Raw genomic sequence first — 12,880 nt, forward strand, 5'->3', positions numbered from 1 at the left:
TACAGTCAGAGCCAAAGAGGAAGTAGAGTGTGTTCCTGTGCTCCTTCTATCTCCGTCCCTAGAGAACCTAAGCCAGCCTGATAATTATGGCCTCTCCATAAAACAAAAAGAGCCCAAATCTGAGTCATAATTACACAATTGCTGATGTTATGTTATGTTGCTCGCTGCTTTCCTAAACTATGTTTAGCTGAACTTATTAAAGCCACGTTGGTGCTAATGAACTTGTTTGTCTTTACAAAGCGTCTCTCCGCCCGCCACGTCCAGCTAATGAGTTGTTGCGTCTTCACGGCGCCCTGCCTACCCCTCATCACGATGGAGATGAAAGAGAGAGAAGCCCCAATGGGGTCCTATGGACGGTCACTTTTCCGACAGGCAGTGGGTAGGACATCCCCCAACAGGCTTATTAACAGGCAGCATGCGGTGTGAGTTCATGGGGTCAGAGTTCCGAGGCTCACTCTGAAGGTGTGAAACTGTTGGCGACGAGAGAGATAGGGACAGAGGGCACGGTGTATTAATGAGGGGTGATACAGGGACAGTGGACAGAGGAGGATCATTTGCAATACATACATCTGGGTTGGAAGGGGAATTTATTTCTGGACCAATCTTTACAATATACAGAAAGCGATGTGACGGCTATAAGTGCCTATGAGATGGGCAATGTTCTAGTAACGTTATATTCCTCTTATATAAATGTTCTAGTAATGTTATATTCATGTTATATTCATGTTATAGCTGTGTTAAAGCCACGTCAGACTTCTGTTTTTTGAGGATGAGAAGAGATCGGCCCCACCTCCACTCCTCTCATGGTCAGGTACGATAGTAAGAACCTTAACATTGTTTGTTACAACAATGTTAAGCAAACACAGACATCTTTGTGATACCAGGGATATGATGACTTTTCCAAGTCAGTTAAGTACAAATTCTTACTTAAAATGACGGCCTACCGGGAACAGTGGGTTAACTGCCTCGTTCAGGTGCAAAACAACAGATTTTCACCTTGTTAACTCCGGGATACGATCTAGCAACCTTTCGGTTACTGGCCCAACGCTCTAACCACTAGGCTACCTGCCACCCCATCTGGTGTGTCAATCAGTCAGATGTCATACTGTCTTGGTTGGCTATTTGGCTGATGGTCACATAATACCCACTGTGGGGGTACGCTTAGAGTAACCAGATATTTTTAGCTCAGGTTTGGACACAGTTCTGGAGTGAGAGATCAGAGATGTGTAATGGTATGTGTGTTGGTGAGTCCAATTATAGGTGTGTGTGTTGCGTGACAGAGAGCCACAACATGTGTCACCTAAAGTAAACTCTTTGAGTCGCACAATCCCCACCTTCGAGTTGCTGGAAACAGAATGTCTTGAGAAAGTGTTCTTCCCTGATCACTCCAAATGAATAATATTGTTCACAATGGGAAGATTAGAAGAGAGTCTGGAATACAGAGAGACCACATTATTAAGAGATCTTGCTCTCCACTGGGCCCTGGCACCGAGGGAAAGAGTACTGGGCACAGAAAACTGCACTGGCAGATTGCCACTATACCTCCCTTTTACAAATGACTATACCCACCTTTTGACCTATGGCCAAGGCCCAACAAATCCACTTAATATAAGATAATGACTGTTTCCAAGGGGAAACCGATTTGCTTTCTTTGTGTGTGGGACAGTTAACTTTCCTCCTTCCACACTTGACCTTGTACTTTATGATCATGGCATGTGTGTCTGGCCATGTATGTTTCACAGAATTAGGGCAGGATTCTAATTTAACCTTTTACTGCAGTGGGTTAAATCAGGGACACACAGTGTTTCTTGGTAGTCGTAAACAAAATGACTTTAAAAAAAAGTATACACCTCACACACATGGTTATAGACTTAATTAAAGAAGACACCTGTACCATGTCAGATATAGAGTTGAAATGTATTACATTTTGAGTTTGCATCCCAATATTAGTCTTTATATACATCACAGAAGACTGGAATATAACAAAACTGATTTTCTGCAGTTTAAAAATATATATATATATTAATTCTGAAATTCTGAAAAATATGAATAACATTCCACCCATGAGGTCACTATACTATTGGTAATTTGTCTGCAGGAAAGGGCTACAGGCAATGTTCCCGTGTTCGCGGAGACTGCATTCACGGTAAACCCTGCATCACCTGCATATGTCGGCTCAATCGGAAATTCCCCGAATCTTCTGTGATACGGATTGAGTCCAGTGCTAAGGGTGTTTGTCTGTGTGGGATGGAGCCATGTGTTTCTGTCTGGCTTGGCTTGTTGGTGTGTGCTTTCTCTGGCTGCAAGGTCTTTCTCTCCATCTCTCTCTCTCTCCCCCTCTCTCGATCCCTCTCCCCGTCTCTAAAGATTGAGCATGCCTGGAATGAAGCGCTGTCTGAGCCAGTAGCAGCCTGTGTGCTGACGAGTGTCTACACAGATAACCTGTGACTGGATTCACTGTCTGCACCCTCCTCCTCTGGCCTCTCACTCTCTCCTCACTCGCCCCCTCCTCTCCTCACTCATCCTCCCTTTACTCTCTCCTCACTCGCCCCCTCCTCTCCTCACTCATCCTCCCTTTACTCTCTCCTCACTCGCCCCCTCCTCTCCTCACTCATCCTCTCTTTACTCTCTCCTCCCTCCTCACGACTGAAGGGCCCATAGTCTCTCAGACCAAATGCATCTCTCTGTTCATCTCTCTTCCTTTTTCTCCACCCCACTTCTCTCTTCTCTCTCTCTCTCTCTCTTGCCCTTTCTTTCTCTGCTGAGACCACTGAGGGGCCCAGATACCTCCTATACCCAATGAGACTGTACTACCTCAGGCCAGGAGGTTTAGGGCTCCCTGTCTGTGGTATAGCAATGGGGCTCGATGGGGAGTTGTAAGAAGCAGAGCGGACGGCGAATGGCAGGGGGACAGTAAAAAGGTCTGCTGTCAAATGATCAGGTCACTTTATGCAGCAGCATAGTGCAGTGGTGAGATCTCTCTCATCACCCACCCTCTCTGTGTTGCCTTCAGGAGGCTTGTCTTCTAGTGCTACTGCACCTTTACCTAAAGGTGTCTGTAGATTGTGTGAGAGGAGGGTGAAAGAGAGAGAAGAAAGAGAAGTAGGATGAGTAAGAGAGAGACTGAATGCGTTTTCTTCTAGAACACTCTTTACTCCAGAGGAGGCTGGTGGGCGGAGCTATAGAAGGACGGGTTCATTGTAATGGCTGGAATGGAATTCATGGAATGGCATCAAACACATCAAACACATGGAAACCACATGTTTGACTCAGTTCCATTTATTCCATTCCAGCCATTAGAATGAGCCCGTCTTCCTATCGCTCCTCCCACCAGCCTCCTGTGCTTTACTCTCTAACAGGAACACTACTCTTAAAGAGATTCTCCGGTACTTTTGCATACTGTCTAGCCAGTAGTTCTGAAAGTGGTGCTCAAAAAGTGGTCCCCAAAAATTGTGTACCACGTCACATATGTGCAGATATGTGCAACATCTAATTGCTCTCTCTCTTTTAATCTGCTGTGTGTGTATCTTGCTAGCTGTCACTCAAATGGCGAGGGACTGAAGCTCATTGGCTGGATCTCTACTTGCTAGGGGGATGGCCTACATGAGGGAAAATGGCTCCCAGAAAAACAGTTGCTTTCAAACTACGGAATTTTAGCTAATTGAGGTAAGACAGAAAATCTGCTCATAGATTATTCATGTATGAACTAAACATTGGCACATCCAGCCCAAAGCGGGAGGTTTAAGAAATACTTAGTAGTCGCCAAAGTTCCGGAGCATGTCTTTAACTCCTAAACACACATGGAACACACACACACACATGCGCACGCACATACGCACATGCAGTCCTCCCACCTCTCCTCTCCACCACTACGTGCCTCTCTCGATGCGATGCAGAGTGGGCTCTCCCTCATCTGAGACCCAAGTGTCTATTTACATGTCATCCTCCATCGTTCCTCATCCCCCCCATCCGTTCTGCCCTTCCTCATCTCTCCCCTCTATCTGCCTCTCCTCTCCTCAGGGTCCTCTAATCTTCAAGCCTCAGTGGCTTCTCCTCCTGCCGTCCCACACTATTTGGCGGCCAAGGTGGTCACATGGTACACTGTGACGTCACACCAGAGGCGTGTGGTCATGGGTAATTCAGGAGGAGAGGGAGAGGGAGTGACCCATGGTGCATTGTGAGCGCTTCAGGAAATGTAAGCTGCTAATAATCAGTACTGATGTTTTCATGGCATCCCTTCTCTCATCAGTGTGCTCCCAAAATAACAGTCCCCTTGTGGGTACGGCTGGCTTCACCAAGCTGGGGCATAATGACTCAACCCAGTTTAGAACAGTACACTAAGACCAGTACAGCCCAGTCTAGTTCAATGTATCCCAGTACAGCCCAGTCTGAAAGTTCTATCAACACATTGACTGTAGTACTCGCACTGCTAAAACACTTGACCACTGCTACTCGAACTTCCGGGATGCCTACAAGGTCCTCCCCCGCCCTCCTTTCGGCAAATCTGATCACGGCTCCATTTTGTTCCTCCCTTCCTATAGACAGAAACTCAAACAGGTAGTAACCGCCGTGCTAAGGACTATTCAACGCTGGTCTGACCAATTGGAATCCACGCTTCAAGATTGTTTTGATCACGCGGACTGGGATATGTTCTGGGTAGCCTCTGAGAATAACATTGAGGTATACACTGATACGGTGACTGAGTGTGTATATTAAAACCTACCCTAACCAGCAACCGTGGATAGATGGCAGAATTCGCGCAAAACTGAAAGCGTGAACCACCGCATTTAACCATGGCAAGGTGACTGGGAATATGGCCGAATACAAACAGTGTCGTTATTCCCTCCGTAAGGCAATCAAACAGGCAAAATGTCAGTATAGAGACAAAGTGGAGTCGCAATTCAACGGCTCAGACACTTAACATATGTGGCAGGGTCTACAGACAATCAACGACTACAAAGGGAAGACGATGCCATCGCACTGCACACTGCCCTATCCCATCTGGACAAGAGGAATACCTATGTAAGAATGCTGTTCATTGACTATAGCTCAGCATTCAACATGGTAGTACCCTCCAAGCTCATCATTAAGCTCAGGGCCCTGGGTCTGAACCCCGCCCTGTGCAACTGGGTCCTAGACTTCCTGATGGGCCGCCCCCAAGTGGTGAAGGTAGGAAACAACACCTCCATTTCGCTGATCCTCAACAAAGGGGCCCCACAAGGGTGCGTGCTCAGCCCCCTCCTGAACTCCCTGTTCACCCATGACTGTGTGGCCATGCACGCATCCAAGTCAATCATCAAGTTTGCAGACGACACAACATTAGTAGGCCTGGTTACCAACAATGACAAGACAGCCTACAGGGAGGAGGTGATGGCCCTGGGAGTGTGGTGCCAGGAAAACAACCTCTCACTCAACATCAACAAAACAAAGGAGCTGATCATGGACTTCAGGAAACAGCAGAGTGAGCACCCCCCTATCCACATTGAAGGGGCCGCAGTGGAGGTTGAATACATTTGTCTTTTCACCTAAAACCCTTACAAACCTTTACAGATTCACAATTGAGAGCATCCTGTCGGGCTGTATCACCGCCTGGTACGGCAACTGCACCGCCCGCAACCGCAGGGCTCTTCAGAGCGTGGTGTGGTCTGCCCAACAAATCCCCGGGGGGCAAACTACCTGCCTTCCAGGACACCTACAACACCTGATGACACAGGAAGGCCAAAAAGATTATCAAGTACAACAACCACCCGAGCCACTGCCTGTTCACCCCGCTATCATCCAAAAGGTCAGTACAATTGCATCAAAGCTGGAACCGAGAGACTGAAAAACAGCTATCTCAAGGCCATCAGACTGTTAAATTGCCATCAGTGGCACCTTAGAGGCTGCTGCCCTATATACACTGACTTGAAATCACTGGCTATTTTAATAATGAAAAACTGGTCACTTTAATGTTTAACTATTTTGCATTACTAATTTCATATGTATATACTGTATTCTATTCTACTGTATCTTAGTCTATGGCGCTCCGACATTGCTTGTCCAAATATTTATATATTCTTAATTACATTCCTTTACTTTGGATTTGTGCGTATTGTTGTGAAATTGTTAGATATTACTTGTTAGATATTACTGCACTGTTGGAGGTAGAAACACAAGCATTTCGCTACACCCGCAATAATGTCTGCTAATCACTTGTATGTGACTGTAACGGCTGTCTTTAGAGAGAGTGGACCAAAATGCAGCGGAGTTAGTGTTCATCATATATTTAATGATCAAACGGACACTATACAATACAAAACAATAAACAGACAACCAAAACAGTCCTGTCACGTTTAACACAGTAACAAGAACAATTACCCACAAACCCCAAAGGAAAAGTAGGCTACTTATGTGTGACTCCCAATCAGCAATAACCCTCTACAGCTGTGCCTGATTGGAAGCCACACGGCCAAAATAAACGAAACAAACCAACCTACACACTTCTCTTCTGCCACGTCCTGACCCAACTACACCCTCTACTGGTCAGGACGTGACAGTACCCCCCCTCAAAGGTGCATACCCCGAATGCACCTACACCGAAACAACAAAAAATCCCCCCCAAAAAAATTCTCCCCCCTAAACATTAAGGGAGGGAAGGGAGGGTGGCTGCCATCAACGACGGCACTGTGCTACACCCCCCCCTCCCCAACCCACCTAACCTGGAGGTGGATCAGGTGCGGGACGTGGCCTCCGCTGCACCCTTGGCGTCGCCCACTTAGGTTGCGCCCCTGGCCGCGCCGGAGGACTGGTGGGTGACCCTGGTTGTGCCCGGCTGGCGGGCCACTCTGGCTGCGCCGGAGGACTGGCGGGCCACTCTGGCTGCGCCGGAGGACAGGCGGGCCACTCCGGCTGCGCCGAACAAGTGGGCCACTCCGGCTGCGCCGAACAAGTGGGCCACTCCGGCAGCTCCGGACAGGTGGGCCACTCCGGCAGCTCCGGACAGGTGGGCCACTCCGGCAGCTCCGGACAGGTGGGCCACTCCGGCAGCTCCGGACAGGTGGGCCACTCCGGCAGCTCCGGACAGGTGGGCCACTCCGGCAGCTCCGGCACGGCGGGCCACTCCGGCAGATCCGGCACGGCGGGCCACTCCGGCAAGGCGGGCCACTCCGGCAGATCCGGCACGGCGGGCCACTCCGGCAGATCCGGCACGGCGGGCCACTCTGGCAGATCCGGCACGGCGGGCCACTCTGGCAGATCCGGCTCAGGATTCACCAGGCTGGGGAGACATGAAGGAGGCCTGGCTCTGGGCGCAGGCCCTGGACTCACCAGGCTGGGGAGACCCGCTGGAGGCCTGGTCTGAGGAGGCGGCACAGGAGAGACCAGGGTGGAGGGATCCACCGGAGGACTGGTCCTTGGAGGAGGCACAGGACGAACCAGGATGGAGAGACCCACTGGAGGACTGGTCCGAGGAGGAGGCACGGGCTTGACCAGGATGGGGAGACCCACTGGAGGACTGGTCCGTGGATGAGGCACGGGCTTGACCAGGATAGGGAGACCCACTGGAGGACTGGTCCGTGGAGGAGGCACGGGCTTGACCAGGATGGGAAGACATGCAGGAGGCCTGGTTCTGGGCGTAGGCACAGGACGTGCAGGGCTGGGAAGACATGCAGGAGGCCTGTTTCTGGGCGCAGGCACAGTCTTCACCAGACAACCAGCACGCACCTCAGGACGAGTATGGAGAGCTGCCTCAGGTGACATCATTTCAACGACACGCTCCGTAGGGCGAATGCCGTGCCTTATGCACCAAACTAGCAGCTCTCTCATCTCTTTCTCCTTTAATCTCCCCATTAACTCCTTCACAGTCTCTGCCTCGTACCCCTCGCTCACCTCCAATGTCAACCCGACTGGCTCTGGTTCCGACCTCGGCTCCGCCGACTGTCCCGTGTGCCCCCCCCCCCAAAAATGTATTGGGGCTGCCTCTCGTGCTTGTTGCGCTCTCTCTCCTCATAATATCGCCTCTCCGCTCTCGCCGCTTCAATCTCCCACTGCGGGAGGCGATACTCCCCAGCCTGAGTCCATGGTCCCTCTCCGTCCAGTATCTGTTCCCATGTCCATGAGTCCATCAAGCTGTTCTCCTGTTGCTCCTTCCTCCTCCGCTGCTTGGTCCTGGTTTGGTGGGTAATTCTGTAGCGACTGCCATGAGAGAGAGTGGACCAAAACGCAGCGGAGTTAGTGTTCATCATATATTTAATGATCAAACGGACACTATACAATACAAAACAATAAACAGACAACCAAAACAGTCCTGTCACGTTTAACACAGTAACAAGAACAATTACCCACAAACCCCAAAGGAAAAGTAGGCTACTTATGTGTGACTCCCAATCAGCAATAACCCTCTACAGCTGTGCCTGATTGGAAGCCACACGGCCAAAATAAACGAAACAAACCAATCTACACACTTCTCTTCTGCCACGTCCTGACCCAACTACACCCTCTACTGGTCAGGACGTGACAGTGACCAATAAAATTCGATTTGATTCGAGTCCAGTCCAGCTTAAATTAGCCCAGTCTAGCTCCGCCCAGTCCACTAAAGCCCACCTAAAGTCTAACCTCAGTCCTAGACCAACCCATCTTAAATCTAGCTCAGCTCCAGCTTAAATCCAAACTCTGAGACGTGCCTGTGAGTGGGAATCGCCCATTAGGCCACATCAACCATAGTGCTTTGCCAAATCAGTGCAGCCTTGTGTGTCAGGCAAATTAACTTAATGAATGTGATGGCTGAGCCTTGTGTGGCTGACTGGGTAGGAGGGTAAGGTGGGCGGGCGGCTGGGGAGGCCAGATTAACGCTGTCACACACTGGCTCTGTGAATGGGCCTCGTTAAGTGGGCTTGTTTAAGTGTGTCAGAGAAGGAGTGCCTGACATATCCACAGAGACAGCAGACAGAGAGAAGTGTTTAAAACTCCTTCAACACACGCGCATGCACCTACACACACACACACATGCCTGCACATACAAACACACTCAGACCCATTTCTACCATGTAGGTCACATTGAGCACGGTTAAATGCACACATTAATATGATTATTGTGGATAGTCAGATGAATATAATAGTTAGATGAACATTTTGACATGCTTTGCAAGAATAACGATGTCCCTAATAATCCTGTTTACATGGACACATCTGAAATCAGGCTACACAATGGGACTTTTGGTAAATGCAGAAAATCGCCAATCAATCAAAATAAAAAGTTCTACCACAGTGACCATGTTATTTTTGCGAAAGCTTTTTGATTCGGAGTTCAGACATTCTACGTTTGTATGTGAAAACTATTTCTAAGATGCATATTTTCAGTTTTTCTGAACTCGCTTCACTCGCGCGTTAGAGGAAGGCTCTGCGCTACTGGTCCTGGCACATGCACAGATCAAATACACCGCTGGAACGCTGATGAAGCCGTTTACATGTCCTAATCATTCAAAAGACTGCAACAACAAACAAATAAATTGTATTTTAATCGGCGTATGCTTACTTCGATTTTGACCTTGCGCATATTAATATAAGCAGAGTAATGTGTTTACGTGACTATTTCTATACTCGGCCTACTGCCATGATCAGTTTAATATCGAGTTATTACTGAGCATGTAAACACACTCAATGTAGGCTACTGTATACTCTGTGTGTGTGTGTGTGTGTGTGTGTGTGTGTGTGTGTGTGTGTGTGTGTGTGTGTGTGTGTGTGTGTGTGTGTGGTCCTTGTTTGTGTACGTGTATGTGCAATGTGCTTGTGCACATGCAGGTGTGTGTACTGTATGTCTGCGTTTGTGCATGTGTGTGTGTGCTAGCGTGTGTGTGTATACCTGACAGATCCGTCACCCTTGAGGAAGTGCTAGGATGGCGATGCGGATGAGCTCATGTTAAATCCCACCTGTAATTTCCCACTGCATTATTCATGTGTTAGCTCTAAATTGGAGAGAGCTGACAAGATAGACTATTTCTAGAAACTCTCATTAGAATAGTGTTGTTGCCAACATCAAAGCTGAACAGCCTATTCACCTTATGATGCCTGGCAACAAGGGTGCATCCAATTTGTTGCGATTGTTTTTCTCCTTCCGGCCCATTCACAAAAAAGCAAAACGTTATTAAATATTCATTTAAGTTGTCAAAACCATTGAATAATGTGCACAGAATCTGAAAGATATGTTCATTCTATGTTGAAGAAAATTATTGAAAAAATGTAAATATTTGTTTTCACATAGTGTAAGCACTCGGTAGCAACGTTCGCTACAGTAGCATTAGCATTTTCATAGAGACTGACTTCTGGTGTTAGCTATTTAGCTTTACAGATTGCAAATATCCACATTTTATCTACAAAAACCCTTTTCAGCACGGTTTCTGTCTTTTGTCATTGATATTCTGTGTCTAACAACTTTGACATTTCAAGTGTTGGTCTTTGATTGAAATGGGATACAGCCTGTATGGATAACGACCATTAGATATAGTCTAATATGTTAATACCGCCAGTCATTCTCTATGAGATTGTTAATGCTAACGAACGTCACTTCCGAGTGCTTATACTACGTGAAAACAAACATTCAAATGTTTTCAATAATTTTCCTCAACATAGAATGAACATATCTTCTTTCATAGTGTTGACTAATTGAATTAATATTTAACAACATTCTGGTTGTTTGTGAATGGGCTGGAAGGAAAAAAACACTCACGTTCGATCAGGAACTGGGTCAACGTGGGCGGGGCATCATAAGGTGACTATGCGCTCTGATCTGAGTCGTACACCTCGCTCTCCTCTCCACCCTGCAACAGGCAATCAGTTATGCGTGCGGTGTGTGTGATCACTGAAACACACGAGGATTGGAAGTCTGAACTAGAGGTCGACCGATTATGATTTTTCAACGCCGATACCGATACCGATTATTGGAGGACAAAAAAAAGCCGATACCGACTAATTTTATATATATATTTGTAATTATGACAATTACAACAATACTGAATGAACAATGAGCACTTTTATTTTAACTTAATATAATACATAAATAAAATTAATTTAGTCTCAAATAAATAATGAAACATGTTCAATTTGGTTTAAATAATTCAAAAACAAAGTGTTGGAGAAGAAAGTAAAAGTGCAATATGTGTCATGTAAAAAACCTAATGTTTAAGTTCCCTGTCTCAGAACATGAGAACATATGAAAGCTGGTGGTTCCTTTTAACATGAGTCTTCAATATTCCCAGGTAAATTTTAGGTTGTAGTTATTATAGGAATAATAGGACTATTTCTCTCTATACCGTTTGTATTTCATATACCTTTGATTTTCGGATGTTCTTATAGACACTATAGTATTGCCAGCCTAATCTCGGGAGTTGATAGGCTTTAAGTCATAAACAGAGCTGTGCTTCAAGCATTGCTAAGAGCTGCTGGCAAACGCAGGAAAGTGCTGTTTGAATGAATGCTTACGAGCCTGCTGCTGCCTACCACCACTCAATCAGACTGCTCCATCAAATATCAAATCATAGACTTAATTATAATATAATAACACACAGAAATACGAGCCTATGGTCATTAATATGGTCAAATCCAGAAACTATCATTATGAAAACAAAACGTTTATTCTTTCAGTGAAGTACAGAACCGTTTCGTATTTTATCTAACGGGCGGCATCCCTAAGTCTGAATATTCCTGTTACATTGCACAACCTTCAAAGTTATGTCATAGTTTTGTAAAATTCTGGCAAATTAATTACGGTCCTTATTAGGAAGAAATTGTCTTCACACAGTTCGCAACGAGCCAGGCGGGCCAAACTGCTGCATATACCCTGACTCTGCTTGCGCTGAACGCAAGAGAAGTGACACAATTTACCTAGTTAATATTGCCTGCTAACATGAATTTCTAAATATGCAGGTTTAAGGTTTAAAAGGTTTAAAAAAATATGCTTGTGTATTGATTTTAAAAAAGGCATTGATGTTTATGGTTAGGGAAATTTGTGCAATGATTGTGCTTTTTCACGAATGTGCTTTTGTTAAATCATGACCTGTTTGGCGAAGTTGAAGTAGGCTGCAATTCGATGATAAATTAACAGGCACCGCATTGATTATATGCAATGACGAAGAACAAGTTGGTTAACCTAGTAATATTATTAACCATGTGTAGTTAACTAGTGATTATGTGAAGATTGATTGTTTTTATAAGATAAGTTTAATGCTAGCTAGCAACTTACCTTGGCTCCTTGCAGCCACAAGGTCCTTTTGATACTGCACTCGCGTAACAGGTGGTCAGCCTGCCACGCAGTCTCCACGTGGATTGCAATGTAATCAGCCTTAATTGGCGTCCAAAAAGGCTGATTACCGATTGTTATGAAAACTTGAAATCGGCCCTAATTAATTGGCCATGTCGATTAATCGGTCGACCTCTAGTCTGAACCTATCTCTTTCTTTCGGTTTGTCTCTCCCTCTCTTTCTCCCCTCCCTCCCTCCCTCCCTCCCTCCCTCCCTCCCTCCCTCCCTCCCTCCCTCCCTCCCTCCCTCCCTCCCTCCCTCCCTCCCTCCCTCCCTCCCTCCCTCCCTCCCCCCTCTCCCATGGTGTTCCGCAGCGGTAGCGATAGTGAAGGTGCCGGTGGTGTTGGGAGCTCAGGCGAAGCTATTCATGCAGAATTCCTTCCCAGGCCTAAAGCAAAGAGTGAGGCTGACTGAGGTTGAGGACTGATCCGGCCTGACAACTGTTATGGCAGAGCGTCATCTGCTGTGATTGCACTCTGAGTCAGGCACCTAATCTGCATGACTGAGCCTATTTTTTACTATTCTGGGCCCCGGCTACAGTCACAAAGGCTGTCCCCCAAATGGTCCCCTATTCCCTCTATAGTGCACGACGTTAGACCAGAGCCCAT

General features: G+C 46.8%; 2 protein-coding genes across 4 annotated transcripts in view; one reads left to right on the forward strand and one right to left on the reverse strand.

Moving 5' to 3' along the window:
• Positions 1 to 12,880, forward strand: part of LOC100194849 (fibroblast growth factor 13) — a 193,556-nt gene that overhangs the window by 32,378 nt on the left and 148,298 nt on the right.
• On the reverse strand, positions 2,061 to 10,926 carry LOC145879508 (uncharacterized). Its single transcript, XM_082975180.1, has 2 exons — positions 9,839 to 10,926; positions 2,061 to 8,172 (listed from the first exon to the last, which is right to left on the reverse strand). Exon 2 carries the CDS (start codon positions 7,825 to 7,827, stop codon positions 6,694 to 6,696), a length of 1,134 nt encoding a protein of 377 aa, XP_082831306.1. The 5' UTR covers positions 7,828 to 8,172; positions 9,839 to 10,926; the 3' UTR covers positions 2,061 to 6,693.

The sequence above is a fragment of the Salmo salar genome, chromosome 05 (assembly GCF_965601325.2).
Source record: "Salmo salar chromosome 05, fSalSal1, whole genome shotgun sequence".
NCBI classification, from domain to species: domain Eukaryota; kingdom Metazoa; phylum Chordata; class Actinopteri; order Salmoniformes; family Salmonidae; genus Salmo; species Salmo salar.

What these genes read in the sequence shown, in the direction of transcription:
- LOC145879508 (XM_082975180.1), bottom strand. Translation starts at nt 7,827, where the DNA reads ATGGGGAGATTAAAGGAGAAAGAGATGAGAGAGCTGCTAGTTTGGTGC.